The 16879-nt window shown below is 35.1% G+C and overlaps 1 protein-coding gene across 1 annotated transcript in view; it reads left to right on the top strand.

Annotated features, from left to right (window-relative positions):
- Positions 1-16879, top strand: part of UBR3 (ubiquitin protein ligase E3 component n-recognin 3) — a 194818-nt gene that overhangs the window by 172913 nt on the left and 5026 nt on the right. The window contains exons 33-36 of the mRNA XM_070476042.1: positions 5618-5742; positions 11919-12026; positions 12161-12286; positions 16107-16286. Of these exons, the coding sequence (XP_070332143.1) occupies positions 5618-5742; positions 11919-12026; positions 12161-12286; positions 16107-16286 (539 nt within the window). The remainder of the gene's footprint in view (positions 1-5617; positions 5743-11918; positions 12027-12160; positions 12287-16106; positions 16287-16879) is intronic.

Genomic DNA, 16879 nt, shown 5'->3' with positions numbered 1-16879 from the left:
ACTTGTTCATAGTTCTACTTCAATACCTGTCTCTTTGTCATAATAGTAGATTTTCTTCAATATTACTCTCTCGAGACTATCAATTCCTCCAGGACTTGCCCCATTTTGTGTGTCCCTTGTGCCTAATGTATTCAATAATGTGGAATGAAGGTGTTAAATATCCGGTTGTCTTATTTTCTGGTAAATTGCTTATTTTCTCTTGAAATCAAGAAAGCTGTTACTTTAGTTGAAATCTTTGTATCTTAAATTGTGATCACTTCTGTATAATGTTCTTTGGTAATGTTGGCAGTTTTTTAAACCTAAACCTCAATTGTCCTGAAGTATACCCAAGGGAACGGCATTGACTACCTTATTCATTGTTAGATGGATGTGGGATCCTTTCCCAGTTCTGTGTTGATTAAGGCAAAGAAAGTCTTATTAAGCTGTTTGTGTTCATTACTCGTCAGAGGGAAAACAGGCTGAAGCTTATCACATGGAAAACCACATCACAAATTCTTTTTTGTTGTAGACTAGACATTTTGAAGAGAATCAGAGCACATTAGTTAACTCAGATCATAAAATGGAAGACTAAGAAGATTTGATATTTTCATAGATATGTGCAAAATGCTTTATGGAAGAGTATAATTTTTTTACAAAAAATATCATAATTTTAGGAAGGGAATAAGTGTCTTCATTACGTCATGTTTATTATTTCTATGATTTTTCACATTTGGGTTTTATTATTTTATATATACTCTATCTTGTCCTTAAAGAAACTTGGAGCATTTGGTATCACCTTAACTCTAAAACAGTTTATGGAAAGAAACTTTTGCAAACATCAGAATCCTCTTTGTCTTCTTGTTTATCACCTACCCTAAGCCTGGTGCTTGTAGGCAAGCCAGTAAATAAATGGGTGTTAGTTGAATAACTGTACCTTTCCAGGAGAGTATAGATTCCCTGGATTACTTTTGCAAAACACAGCGCACATACTGTTGGATAGAGTGCATACTCACTAAATATTTAGTTGTCAGATTTTTTAAAATTTCTTGTGTATTTTTGCCTTACCCACTGAAGAAAATCTGATGTACTCATATTTTGTTTGTATCATTCCAGAGTCAAGCTGTCATTTCAGCTTAATGTCAGTATTCTTTGAACTATATTACTGTTTCAGGATCTTTATCTTGTTGAAAAAATCAAATATGGATAAAGACTTACATGTGATGTCTGTTTAAAAAGTTGGTTTATTGCCTTTCCTGGCAGCACAATGGTTAGGAAACTGGTGCTTCCACTGCAGGAGGCATGGGTTTGATTCCTGGTCGGGACACTAGGATCCCACTTGCCATGCGGTATAGCCAAAAGAAAAAAATTAAATTGTATGTTTCAGTTTTTTCTTTAACTGATGAATTGCATGCTGATAACAAAATGATGACTTCATCTTCTGAAATAGTGATGAGATAGATGTGGCATCTACTTAGTAGTTCAATTTTCACACCAATTTAAGTAAAGAATTAATTTTCATTTGTGATTCTAAGGAAAATTTTACTTTTTAAAGAGCTTCAGGCTTACATTTCTGCCTTACCAAACTTATCTTAATGTGATCAGTAGGGGCAGCTTAAATTATTGACCCCTTGAAAATGCCTTGTCTCTCCAACCCTTTTCCTTTTTCCTGTCATGCAGTAGCACTATAAAACTTAAAATATGTACCATTGTTTAAAGACTGTTTACTTCTAACACATTTTAAATTAATATCAATCTTCCTTTGTTTACCCTCAGGTGGTTTGATAGTAGATTTTTGTTTTTCTGAAAGAAACATTGAGAATAGATGTCCAGTTCTTTTTTCCTCCATTTTAAATTTTGGTTGTTATATTTGAAGGGCTTTGCTCTCTGTTTTAACTTTGGAAGATAATAACCTGCTGACTTAATATGCACTTAAAATGAGTGTTTCCTTTGTTTTTTCCTTAAGTCTCTAAAAGACGTTGATTTCATACATGGCAAGTATTCAGTAAATAAATATTTCTTAAATGAATGAGTGAACATCAGAACTTAAGTTTAATCTATAAATTTAAACTGCCAGTTTAAATATTTTAGATATGATGATAATCATGGTAGACAAAATAACTTAAAAAATGGTACTTTGCTACAATAAGAAGCTAAAATTATGCTGAAAGTAGCTGTTGTTTCTTTAAGTACATCATTTCTTTTAAATTAAAAATTAATTTCTGTAGTTTATAATGAGAAGAAACTATATGTGAGTAGTGTTTCTAAGCAGTATACTTCTTGGTTAAAATCATTTTGTTTGTGCTTACTAGACAAATTCTGTTATTTTTATCTTTCTATTAAAATATTTAATCATTATGAATTTTTAAAGTGTTGATGATACCTTCCTTTCCTATTCGTTGATGATTCCAGATATTTCCTGCCAGCCTACAGCTCCTTGGTGAGCTGCAGACTTATACACTTGTACACATAATGTTACATATTCCTCAAACTCACCCCACGTGACATTATTTCATCTTCTTCCCATCCAGGCTTGCTCTCTTCCTCGATTTTCTATTTTAGTCAATACTACTACTGTTGATATTTACCCCCTGTAGAATAAGAGACTGTCATTATTTTCTACCTCGGAAGCTCTACCAAATTCTATAATTTCTGTCATTTAAATATTTCTCTAATTCAGCCCACTCTTTTCATTGGGGCATCTAATTTGACATGTGCTAGAGTCTTTTGCTGTCTGCTCGTAGGTAGTCTTGCCTCTGGTCTTGTTTTAGAGCCCTTCTCCTAAGAAGCAGCAGTCAGTATTTTAAAATTCAAATCTAATATTATCATTGTCCTGCTTAAAATTACTTCTCATTGCCCAGTCTAAGTTCTGTAAATCAAAAACTTATAAATACGAAACAAGTAACATAGATAGTAGTAATAATAACAGATATTTACTGATTGCCATTGCCAATCCACTATTTTAAGCTGAATTATCTGTTTCACTTAACCCCTTTAAAGTAGGTGTTATTATCCACCTACTTTAACAGATGAAAAAGCAGAGTGTTTAACTAACTTAATCAGAAGAGTCAGAATTTAAACCTAAACAATTTAGGCTTCATAGCCAAAATCCATTGTTAACAATGATGTCTTTCGTTTAATATAATTGGGGATTGGGGACTGTGGCAAGTATGCTTGGCCAAAGAGGAAAGTTACTGTTCAGCTCCAGATAATTGTTGGCATGTAAGAATGTGGGCCCAATGCTGTCAGATCTTCCTATTTTTCAAGAGTAAGTGGAAATCTGGACTTTTACAAGAAGTGTCCAATTTTTAAATGTCAGTAACTAAAACCAAAGCAGGATAAAGGCAAACCAAACATCTCTGCAGGTTGCATTCAGACAGGTAGCCTTCAGTTTACAACCTTTGGTCTTCAGCATACAGGTTACATTTCTAGCTTCATCTCTCATGGATCACTACTTTTAATCTAGTTACACTGGACAGTTTACAGTTCTTTTCCTGTTTTTCACATCACACACTGAACATACATATAGCCGTCTGTCTGTCTCACTATCCAGACCCTAAGTCCTTATTGTCTGTAACCTGGCATGTGTTAGGTACCTAGATATTGGGCTGTTTAGAAATCCATTTAGAGCTAGCTTATAAGCACAAAGAGAGCACGAATGGACTCGCCTAACCATACTGTAGGAATTGGAGTCCTAAGGATGATCAGAATCAGGGCTTCTGATGCTGGCAGAGTTCTTGCCATCTTGGATCTATCCTTCTAACTCTGTGACTTTGCTTCATTCACTTTGGCCTTAGACAGTCTCTGCCATAGACTAGGAACATGATGCCTAATATTTCCAGACTCACATCTTTATACCTTCCCTTTACTTCCAGTTAAAAAATCCCAAATAGGTACTCTGGTTCAGCTTACATCAAGTTCCCACCCCAACCCATCAATACTGGTAAGAGACAGCATGTGTGTGTGTATGTATGCATATGTGTGCAGGCGCACTGCACACATACACAGAAACACACACAAATTTAAAATCAGGTAAGATTCTTCCTTAGGGCATGATTTTAAGGTGTCATCTGACTAACTGAAGAGTTAGCTGGGCTCCAAAGAGGGAATGTTTTCATTTGTACAGAGACCCAGTGGAAGGATGCTGAATACTTTTTTTTAAAAGATCTGTCTTGCTGTAATAAACAAAAAAGGTTGCAGGGGGCAAGTCATGCAGATAAACTACTGTGCAGAAGAGTTCATAAAGAAGGCCTGACTGCTATCCTTTGAAAGACCTGCTCCCAAAGTCAGCCCTTGACTGGTATCTGGGATCGTTGATTTCAGGAGGGTTTCCATCATCCCACTGATAAAACTGGCTCTCTATGCCCAAAGTGTACAGACAGTGTAGTTTATGATGATCGTACTTGTTTTCTTCCTGGGAGGTATGTGCCAGGCTGTAGGTACCTCTGTGTGATCTGCTCCCAATAAAAATCTTAATGAATTCACTGGTTTATATTTCAGACATACAGTCACAACACATTGATGGACACATCCTGTGTGTCTCTGCAGGGAGAGGACTCTTGAAAGTTTCCTCTGAACTTCACTCAATATGCCTTTTTTCTTTTCCTTTGAATTTTTTGCTGTAATAAATCATAAGACTATCTGCTGCATCTTTTGAGCCTTCCTAGTGAATCATCAAGTCTGGAAGTGGTCTTAGGAACCCCTGACACAACTGTTCAGGCTGAAATTAATAGGTTTGGGCAAGAAATGATGGAAGCATGGTCCACAGTATTGGAACTCATTTGAAAGATATTTTTTAAAAATTCATGGGATTTGGTGATTGTTTTACTGTGGGGAGAAAGACATAGGAAAGTATCAAGGATGTCTACAAGTTTCTTAATTTAACAACTGATTAAGTGGTAGTAGCCGTTTACTAGGGAGTAGCATAATATAATAGAAGGAAAAACTGAAGGATCTGTATGGATTCAAGTTCAGATGTAAGTGATTATTAGTTTTGTTATCACAAGCACATCTTTTGAAGCTCAGTTGTCCAGCTGAGACTGTTACGAAGATTGAAAGGAGACATTTGAAGAAATTTTGTAGGTTATTTGGTGTATATAAATGTTAATTATGATGGTTAAGCTACCATTTTTTTAAGTACCTAATGTGTGCCAGGCATTTTACATATTGTTATTACTATTTTTACATTAATAACAGTTTTCATTGTTTTAAAATTCAGAGTACTTAAAATATTGGGATTTTTTTCTTTTCTTTTTTACTTTAGAAGTTCTGTATTTTACTATTCTTCATAAGATATTGGAAGCAGGTAAATTGTTGGTTTTAGACACTCAGACTCCCAGACCTGGTTATTAAGCACACGGTGTGCAGTGAGGAGATTTGCCAAGATTACAGCATTATTCTGAGGTTGAAACAGAGCATACTTCCCACTGTGCTAAAAGCCTCTTATTTGTGTATTATGTAGATGAATGAAGGAAATTCGATTCCATAATTTCAGGTCTATTGGGTCACAAATTTAATACCACATTTTATTGTTGAACAACAGCCAGTTACACATGCAAGGAAAGGCATTTATTTGTGAGGTTATCTTGAGTATAAGATGTCTAGATTTCAAAGAAATAATGATCTTCTCTTTCTCTCATAGACCACTTCACCTGCATTGTGAAGGTGCTTTTTACCCTACTGTATACACAAGGTCTTGTGGCACTTTCAGTTAAATGCAATGAGGAAGATAGGTCAGCCTGGAAACACACAGGAGCCCTCAAAAAGGTTAGTGTCTTGTCTGAATTTATCACTTAGTAGTTTGGTGAACTCATTTAAATTGGTGCTATGAGTGAATGAGATTAGGTATTTGAAAGGCAAAGTGAGTTATTAACAGTATTTTAATTGGAAATGGAGCACCATCAGGCTAAAAATGTTAAAAATGTTTTCCTTGCACAGTGAGGTCTTTTTTATCTGTAAACCTTGGCCTTTCCCTTTTTGTATCTGGACAGTTTTGTTTTGCTTTTGCTGCCAGTGTTAAACTTACAGAAGTTTTAAAACTTACATCATCACAGTTGGCAAGTAATAAAATGTATGTAGGCTTACTTGTTTTACTTATCTGTCATCTTTTCTTCTCCTTGCCTCATCCCCAGTCACAATCCAAAGATCACTTTTGACTCACTACTTCTAGATTTAAAAATCCTTCCCTTTTTGGGGGGCTTCCCCTCTGGCTCAGAGGGTAAAGAATCCACCTGCACTGCAGGAGACACAGGAGATGCAAGTTCTATTCTTGGGTCAGGAAGATCTCCTGGAGTTCAGTTATAAGTTCAGTCGCTCAGTCGTGTCCCACTCTTTGCAACCCCATGGATTGCAGCACGCCAAGCCTCCCTGTCCATCTCCAACTCCCAGAGTTTACTCAAACTCATGTCCATTAAGTCGGTGATGCCATCCAACCATCTCATACTCTGTCATCCCCTTCTCCTCCTGCCCTCAACCTTTCCCAGCATCAGGGTCTTTTCAAATGAGTCAATTCTTCACATCAGGTGGCCAAAATATTGGAGTTTCAGTTTCAGCTTCAGCATCAGTCCTTCCAATAAATATTCAGGACTGATTTCCTTTAGGATGGACTGGTTGGATCTCCTTGCAGTCCAAGGACTCTCAAGAGTCTTCTCCAACACCACAGTTCAAAAGCATCAATTCTTTGGCACTCAGCTTTCTTTATAGTCCAACTCTCACACCCATACATGACTATTAGAAAAACCATAGCTTTGACCAGACACACCTTTGTTGGCAAAGTAATGTCTCTGCTTTTTAATATGCTATCTAGGTTGGTCATAACTTTTATTCCAAGGAGCAGGCGTCTTTTAATTTCTTGGCTGCAGTCAGCATCTGCAATCATTTTGGAGCCCCCCCAAAAGTCTCTTACTGTTTCCACTGTTTCCCCATTTATTTGCCATGAAGTGATGTGACCAGATGGCATGATCTTAATTTTCTGAATGTTGAGCTTTAAGCCAACTTTTTCATTCCCCTCTTTCACTTTCATCAAGAGGCTTTTTAGTTCTTCTTTGCTTTCTGCCATAAGGGTGGTGTCATCTGCATATCTGAGGTTATTGATATTTCTCTTGGCAATCTTGATTCCAACTTGTGCTACATCCAGCCCAGCATTTCTCATGATGTACTCTGCATATAAGTTAAATAAGTAGGGTGACAACATAAAGCCTTGATGTACTCCTTTCCCAATTTGGAACCAGTCTGTTGTTCCATGTCCAGTTCTAACCATTGCTTCCTGACCTGCATACAGATTTCTCAGGAGGCAGGCCAGGTGATCTGGTATTCCCATCTCTTTCAGAATTCTCACAGTTTGCTGTGATCCACACAGTCAGAGGCTTTGGCATAGTCAATAAAACAGAAGTAGATGTTTTTCTGGAACTCTCGCTTTTTCGATGATCCAACAGATGTTGGCAATTTGATCTCTGGCTCCTTTGCCTCTTCTAAATCCAGCTTGAATATCTGGAAGTTCATGGTTCACGTACTGTTGAAGCCTGGCTTGAGGAATTTTGAGCATTAGTTTACTAGTGTGTGAGATGAATACAGTTGTGCAGTAGTTTGAGCATTCTTTGGCATTGCCTTTCTTTGGGATCCCTCCCCTGGAGTTACATCTTTTTAAAAACTACTTTTTCCCCATGTTTAAGAATTATGTGAACAATTTAGAAAAATTGTGCAAGTTTAGTTAAATGTAAGTATTTTCAATGGCTTGAAGACAAATGAGATGTGTCCTGTTGAACCAAAAAACTGAGTGAGTAGTTTGACTTAAACACAGGTGAAATAAGAAGAATGCATGCTCAGTTGCTAAGTTGTGTCTCACTCTTGTGACCTACTTCCTTGTTTATTTGGGAAAGTTGGCAGGAAAAAATAATAAGTGTAGTGAAAATTGAAACTTTTCTTTGGTTTGTAGACTTTTTTTTTAAAGTATTTTTAATTGGTTTATATACTCTTAGAGAAGTTTTAAATCTCATTGAAAAGTTTCTGTTAAAATCATATCTACTTGTATTAAAGAAGAGAAAACCAGTTATAGATACATGAAATGTATTCAGTATAACCTTCGTTTTTATCACTAGTCTTCCCAAATCATGATGATGTGTCCAGAAATTTACTGTAGTATCATCACGAAGTTTGTTATATCTTAATTTAGAAATAGTTTGTTGGACATTGAACCGGAGTACTAGGCTAAGCTTCTGCCACTGAATAGAGATACTACTTTTTCGTTCAAGACATAAAAACTCTCAGAACCTCAACTTTCTCATAGGTAAAGACGTTTATACTATATGATATATAAGGGCCCCTCTATTTCTAAAATTCTTTTTAAAATTCCTTAATAACAAAATGAGTTTTTGTCTTGTCCTTCAGTGGTTTTTCCTTCTTGCTTCTAGTTGATTCTTGGTTAATTTTGCCTCCTGCAATTCTTTCTTTCTTCTAAATATTTTTGTTTCCCTAAATGTACTTTAATCTGATATTTTGGATTATTTATATTCAAATCAGATATAACAGGTTTCTATGCTGTGCCATTGTTTAAATTTTTTTCAGTAAGTTTTCTAATCATGAAAAAGTATAAATTTAAACATTTTCTGATATAATTTGCTTCTAAATCTGTTCATCTGACTTTTCTCTAAAATGAGACCTGATGCTGTTGCTAAGTCTCTTCAGTTGTATCCGACTCTGTACGACCCCATAGACGACAGCCCACCAGGCTCCCCCGTCCCTGGGATTCTCCAGGCAAGAATGCTGGAGTGGGTCGCCATTTCCTTCTCCAGTGAATGAAAGTGAAAAGTGAGTGAAGTCGCTCAGTCGTGTCTGACTCTTAGCGACCCTGTGGACTGCAGCCTACCAGGCTCCTCTGTCCATGCGATTTTCCAGGCAAGAGTACTGGAGTGGGGTGCCATTGCCTTCTCCGAAAATGAGACCTACTTACAGAAAATTAGACAATTGTAAATCTATGATGGAAGGAACATGAAGTAATTTAGGTAACTGTTCTGTCCGTTCTCTTTCTCAATTTGATCATTATTAGCTGTTTTTAAAAATGCTTAATAAAACATTTAATATGGAGCAGATTCTTATCAGAACATATATTAGAAATTTATAGCCATATAAATTTCTTTAGTGAATGAAAACAAAAAATTGCAATATTCCGTAGGTGGTTTGCCACATTATTGGCTTTTTCTATCATAGATCTAAGCATTTAAATATACAGGATTGTAAATTATAGCAGCAATAATATTTATGAATAATGAGATATCACTGTGATTTCTGTAATTATTTTGTATTGTTCATTCCTCCTTTAAAAAATTTCCTTTTTTCTTTAGCTCTTCTTTCCTCTTTTAGTTTCTTCCTTCTTTTCTTTCTTCATTGAATCTCATTTATTCATTTCATCCTTGTAATTTCTTATCCTCAGGTTTGATAATTCCAATGAAAAACAGACCTAATATGGTAAATAAAATACATAGCTGCTGTGTGTTTTTCAAAGAGATTTTAGAGTTAATTTGATAATGAGGTTTAGTTGGGGAAAAAAATCATTATTACAATCAGTATAAATTGTGTTGTTTTGGTTAGTGGAATATCTGTTAAGAGTATTTATACCAGAATTTCTTAGTCTGGGCTTCTTTCCCTTTGATTTGCTTTTAGGTTTAGGACCATAGCATCTAGCATATATTCAAAGGGCCTGTCACCCCCAAAAGTTAAGAAGCACTATAATTTAGACAAAGCATCTACCCAGCAAAGCATCTGTTGCATCTCTCAACCCTTAAATTCTTTTCTTTATTTAATTTACTTATATTTGCTACTTCTCCCACAGGATTCTTCTGATTGGGATTCTTCTGATCATGATCCTAGGTCTTTCATCCATGGTCTCAGAAATCCTCTTCTTAAGCTTTACTTCTTAAAAAATTAAAGCTTTACTTCTTAAAGCTTATCTTCTTAGCTTTACCAAAGAACCTACTCTTTGCTTTATTCAGATATTGCTGATGTAAAATATGATTTCTTAAGACTTCTTATGCATGAAATAAAGTTATTTTCTTACCTAATACTCTTCTGGTGAGAAAGTTCTCAAAACAAAACCGTGACTACTATGTTATATTTGACTTTCTGATCTGATATAGTATTTCTTATTTGTAAAAGAAAAAATACTTAAAATGATTTTGATAATAATTTAAAAGCTAGTTATTGCTCAATAACTTGCATGGGTGATATGAGTATCATTAGGGGGAATATTTTCCCCCTAAGTAGCAAAGTGTTTTACTTGAAATACGTTTCTGTTGTTAGGCTCTATAAATCTTTTACTCAAAGGAGTGTGTTTTGAATTAGGCTTTTAGACTTTTAGGCTGTCTTATATATATTTACAACTTTAAATATGTCACATTGATTAACAAAATGCAAAATTGTGGTAATATTTTCTTTTGAGTTGCTTATTCAAGAGCTACTCTTATTAAATTAATTCTGAAAACATAATATAATATGTTGCTGTTTTGATATCCAGTGGGATATGGATTCTTGCAAATTATATGTAAACTACAAATCACATATTTGGCAAGTGATCAATAATCCTGTTGATTAATTAGGTAAGGGTGAAGTGGGTCACATGATACCAGGATAGCAGTTGCTGTGTCAGAGACTTTTATAGTTTATCAAAACATGATAATACTACGTGGCTGCAATATGGCAGAAAGCAGAGGGGTAATTAAAGATAACGCAAATAACTGATTATAAAAAGAGAGACATCCAGTCAAGTTGCAAGGTAAAAACCTCCACTGCCAAAATAAATCCTATCACTTAGCCAGCAAGTGTTTATTACTCAGATTTTTGTTATGTAAAAGGAGACATAGAAGATATAAAGCATAGTTTCTGACATTTTGGAATTTACAGTCTAGTTGAAGAGAGCACAGTAACATGTAAGAAAGGATGTATCGTCAAATGATAAATTCTGTGGTCCTATCAGTGCCTTAAAAATCCAGGATAAACTTATATCCCACAGTGCTTGCTCAGTTCTTGTATTTTACTATCTTAAAAGTGTAGTTAATGAACAGAGTAAACAACATCACAACCAAGTTATTACTTTTATTGTAATTTATACTTTACAGTAATTTGCAACACCTTTTAGTACTTCAGTAAATGTAAAAAGTACATTTCTTTTTGTGAAAAGCTTTATTGAAATAAATTTAAATTTATTAATAGCCATTATTTTTCCTTTCTTATAAAAAGTATAGTTGTTAAGTCTATTGAATTTGTAGACTGTTATTTAATGTTATCTGTAATTTTGTAATAAGCATATGGTCCTGTTTATTTTTATATTAAATTGTTTTAACAAGTTCTCTTCGAGGAATTTGAGAGAACTTGTAAAAGAAAAATATTTGCGGTCCATATTATATTTCGTGCATATATGATTTGTATCATTATAATGATTGTGTATATATTTTTGTTAGCTTTTTTCATATCACACCATAAACACTTTTTTATGTAGCTCAAATTTGTTATATTTGCTGCCTATAAAATAGTCTGATATGTCATCATTTAGGTAACTGCTTCCTTTTGTTGGTCATTTCTAATTTTCCACTGTTACAATGCTTTGGTGATTGTCATGGGCATAAAGTTATTGTTTTCTTTTGAGATTATTTCCTTAGGAAAGAATTTCCAGGAGTGAGAATTACTGGAACAAAAGATAGGACTTAGATATGTTCATTTACACATATATTATGTAACTTGTATTCCAAGGAAGTATTGGAATAGCTTTAATCCCCTACCTGATTTCATTGGGAGTCCAGAGGTGTGCAGTTTTACACAGATTTTGAGAAAGTGAACTTTACATGCTTGAAAAGTAATATAGTCATGATTACAGTCATTAAAAAGTATTCTTTCCAGTGTAAATGTTTTTGTAATTTTCAGCAACTAATGAAATTACTTTTTAATTTTTCCAGAATACTTGTGATGCAGAAAAGTCTTATGAAGTGTTATTGAGCTTTGTGATAAGTGAACTGTCTAAAGGAAAGTTATACCATGAAGAAGGAACTCAGGAGTGTGCAACGGTACGCTCTCTCTAAGACCAGATGTAGTGGTTATTTAAAAATTTAGATTTTCTTGACATTATGAATATGACTTTTTAAGCTCTGTCTATTACATTAATAGAATGAATTTATCTGATTTTCTTTTTTAACTTTAGATTATCCCTGTTGCTTGGTCTCCTGAATCCATGGAAAAATACTTACAGGACTTCTGCTTACCTTTTCTCAGAATCACCAGCCTTCTTCAGCACCACCTTTTTGGGGAAGATTTACCTAGCTGCCAGGTATAAGTTTGGGTAGAGAGTAGGGAACCTTTTTTATAAACAAATAATTAATTTTTAAAAATATACTGATACAGTATTATGCTTATATCAATATCCAGAACTGCCATACAAAGATGAAGGTGAAAGCATTAGGTTGTTCAGTCGTGTCTGACTCTTTGTGACCTCGTGAACTGTAGTCTGCCAGGCTCCTCTGTCCATGGAATTCTCCAGTCAAGAATACTATAGTGGGTAACCATTCCCTTTTCCAGGGGACCTTCCCCACTCAGGGATCAAACCCGGGTCTCTTGCATTGCAGGCAGATTCTGTACTATCTAAGCCACCAGGGAAATCCCCCATACAAGAATATGTTACTCCAACGCAAAGAAGTAAATATTTAGAATATTTACTATTATCGTTACTTGTTTATTTGTTAATATCCACCCATTTTTATGGTAATATTACTAAGATTTTATGTTAGAGGAGTTTATTATTAGATCTGTGATAATAAATCCCTAGTACATGAACAAAAGATAGTATTCATATTGATATATTTTTCATATTGATATATTTATCACTAATCATCACTGGCTTTTAGTATCCTTTTTAAAGGGTATTATGTTGACCAACAAGCTGGTTGTTTTAAGATCTGATGGCATTTATATAATTTTAGAATTTAAAAATACTCAGTTTGTAGCCAGTTAAAACTTGAATGAATGATCACTGATTTAATTTATTTTATAAAACTGTGGGTCAGTGTGAGCAGGCAAGAAAGTGCAAAAGAAAGTAGGAAACCAGAAGGTAAGTAAATCAAGCTTTGTTTATAGGATTATGACCCTGTCATTATTTGTCATTCATTTTCAGGGAATTTTCTGTGAGAGTTAAGTCACTTACCATATTTATGGTCTTTGAAGCCTGCATGCAGTATATCAGAATTAAGCCGTTGATTATTCCTTCTCTCTTAAATAATTGACCATTCCATTAAATAGTTTGAATTCATTGTTTTTTTTTAATCAATAGGGCAGGAAGATATAACAGTTATAAATATATATGCATGAAACAACAGAACCCCAAATTACATAAAAATTGACAGGATTGAAAGAAGAAATAGATAATCCACAATTATAGCTGCAAACTTCAGTGTTCTTTCTTAGTAATCAGTAACAAATAGACAGAAAATCAACTGGGATAAATGAGACTTGAACCATACTATTATTCAACTTGATATAACTGACATCTATAGGATACTTCACCAGACAGTAATAACAAAATGCATATTGTTAAAAATGCACGTTGCCCATTCAGTAGAATATACCATATGCCAAGCCATGAAGCAAGTAACAATAAATTTAAAAGAGTTGAAATCACAAAACAATTTTCTTACTACACAGAATTAAATTAGAAAATCAATAACAGAAAGAAATACACAAATCTCCAAGTATGTGAAAATTAAGTAGTATACTTCTAAATAACTTAAGTATCAAAGTAGAAATCACATGGAAACCAGAGAACATTTTTTTTTTCATTTATTTTTATTAGTTGGAGGCTAATTACTTTACAACATTGCAGTGGTTTTTGTCATACATTGAAATGAATTAGCCATGGATTTACATGTATTCCCCATCCTGGTCCCCCCTCCCACCTCCCTCTCCACCCGATCCCTCTGGGTCTTCCCAGTGCACCAGGCCCGAGCACTTGTCTCATGCATCCAACCTGGGCTGGTGATCTGTTTTCACCCTAGATAATATACATGTTTCGATGCTGTTCTCTTGAAACATCCCACCCTCGCCTTCTCCCACAGAGTCCACAAGTCTGTTCTATACATCTGGGTCTCTTTTTCTGTTTTGCATATAGGGTTATTGTTACCATCTTTCTAAATTCCATATATATGTGTTAGTATACTGTAGTGGTCTTTATCTTTCTGGCTTACTTCGCTCTGTATAATGGGCTCCAGTTTCATCCATCTCATTAGAACTGATTCAAATGAATTCTTTTTAATGACTGAGTAATATTCCATGGTGTATATGTACCACAGTTTCCTCATCCATTCGTCTGCTGATGGGCATCTAGGTTGCTTCCATGTCCTGGCTATTATAAACAGCGCTGCGATGAACATTGGGGTGCACGTGTCTCTTTCGGATCTGGTTTCCTTGGTGTGTATGCCCAGAGTGGGATTGCTGGGTCATGCAAAAAATGGGCCAAAGAACTAAACAGACATTTCTCCAAGGAAGACATACAGATGGCAAAAAAACACATGAAAAGATGCTCAACATCACTCATTATCAGAGAAATGCAAATCAAAACCACAATGAGGTACCATTACACGCCAGTCAGGATGGCTGCTATCCAAAAGTCTACAAGCAATAAATGCTGGAGAGGGTGTGGAGAAAAGGGAACCCTCTTACACTGTTGGTGGGAATGCAAATTAGTACAGCCACTATGGAAAACAGTGTGGAGATTTCTTAAAAAGCTGGAAATAGAACTGCCATATGACCCAGAGAACATTTAAACTGAGTGAAAATGAAAATACAGCATAGCAAAAATGTGAAATGCCACTAAAATATTTCTTGGAGAAATACAGCTTCAAATGCTTATATTTGAAAAGAAGAAAGGTCTAAAATCATTTATCTAAATTTTTACTTTATGAAAAAAGAAATAGAGCAAATTAAATCCAAAGCAAGTTTAAAAAAATTAAAAAAATCAGAGCAGAAATCAATGACATAGTAGTGAAACAGTAGAGAAAATCAATGAGTTCAGACAAGATGGGGTGCATTCAGGGTGATAATGGCTGTATACCATCAATAAGTTAAAAATCTGGTTCTTTGCAAAGATCAATAAGATGGATACATGTAAATGTTAGGAGCTCAGCTAAGCTGGGAGACAGAGAACTGAGTTGCTAGGTACTGGACTGGCTGATTAAAGCTGCAAGCCACAGATGAAAGAGTTAAGCCTTTAAATCACTTACCATGATAGTATAAGCAAGAGGCTAAAACCAGGGAAAATGCTGATTCCTCATTTCATCACCTCATAGAATGAAGTGGTGTACCAGTTGAGGGTCATAATGGATCAGCACAGATATTAAGGGAGTCTCAAACAGAAGGCTGTTTTAGTATTATGAACTCTGAGGTGGAGAGGGGGTGAGGGGGTTGGGACAGGAGTGGAAAAGTGCTGGGTACTGAGTCAGAATGGCAAAACGTTTCTTCAAGGTTTCACCTTTTTCCCTTCATACGGTGGCCTTGGCAGAAATGTCAAGGTGTCCCCTGCCCAAGGCCTCAGATAAAGAAACCTAGGAATAAAGGCACCAGGGCTAGGAATACAACTATGTGAAAGAGCATGACTGACCAGGGGGCCCGAGACGTGACTGCAAATCCCTTCAGAGACCACAGTTTACTGCAGTTTACACTATTTACTATTGTGAATTCCATGTTTTCCCTATTCTTCTTTATCCGCACTGACAGTCTATGTCTTTTTAACCAAAAGTCACTGTCCTTTTGCTCCATATTAACATTTGACTTCCTAGTGGAGCTAGATTCTATAGACTATCAGATAGTCTATAGATAACTGACAGTGCTATTTTTAAAATATGTAAATGTATAAATGAAGCAGATGCTATGGTACTTAGGAGTTAAATTTCAAAGAGAAATATTATGGGAATATTGGATATAACATCTTGGAACCTTTTTCTTTCTTTGCTCCTCTTACTCCCTTTACTTTATTTAGTTGAATCAGTTAAGAAAGTTTTCATACTATCCAAAAGTAATTGATGAGAATGACACTTAAAGTGTCTGTAGTGGGAAATGTTCATGAGAAATGTCTTTAGAATTTTCTGTTTTATATCTAAAAGGAAGAAGAAGAATTTTCAGTTCTTTCCAGCTGTCTGGGACTTCTGCCAACATTCTACCAAACAGAACATCCATTCATCAGTGCCTCCTGTCTGGATTGGCCAGTTCCAGCATTTGATATTATATCTCAGTGGTGTTTTGAGATAAATTCATTTACTGAAAGACATGCTGAACAAGGAAAGGTATGTAAAAAGAGTAACACTCACTTGCTATAGTGGTGACATGCTAATAAGTAAGAGAATACTTAATTCATACTTCCCAATGGTCTAGGGAACCTAGAATGGTCAAAGACATTTAGTTTTTAATTCAGTAGAACTGTTAAGATGTCCCTTGATGGAGGATAGTACACGGCTTCCTTATGATAGTACTAAAACCACAGAAGAATCCAGAATATCAGGGAAACAGAAATTAAACACCAAAATCTTAGGTCTAATTATGAGAGATGTCACCCCCTGGTTCCCAAATTTGTGCATTCCATCTATAAGGGAGCAATCACCCTGTGTACTGGTGCTTGTTTAGCTCATATACCTCATTCTGTAGGACCATATACCTCATTCTATAGGTGTTTTCTTTTAGATGGTATCATCTAAAAATTCATCAGCAAAGTAGTTGATTATTTAAAAGACCAATGAGTTTTTCAGATGATTGACTACCAGTTAAGATCAATTAATTCATAGACATCCACTTCTTGCCTTACTCTTTCTGTATGAAGAAAATTCTTTGATTAAACTAGACCATGTGGTGTATGCTGCTGGGCAATTTACAACCTAATTTA

Source organism: Odocoileus virginianus, chromosome 13, assembly GCF_023699985.2.
Source record: "Odocoileus virginianus isolate 20LAN1187 ecotype Illinois chromosome 13, Ovbor_1.2, whole genome shotgun sequence".
Taxonomy (NCBI): Eukaryota; Metazoa; Chordata; class Mammalia; order Artiodactyla; family Cervidae; genus Odocoileus; species Odocoileus virginianus.
Note: the sequence above shows the minus strand (reverse complement) of the source record. Positions and strands in the feature narration are given on the sequence as shown.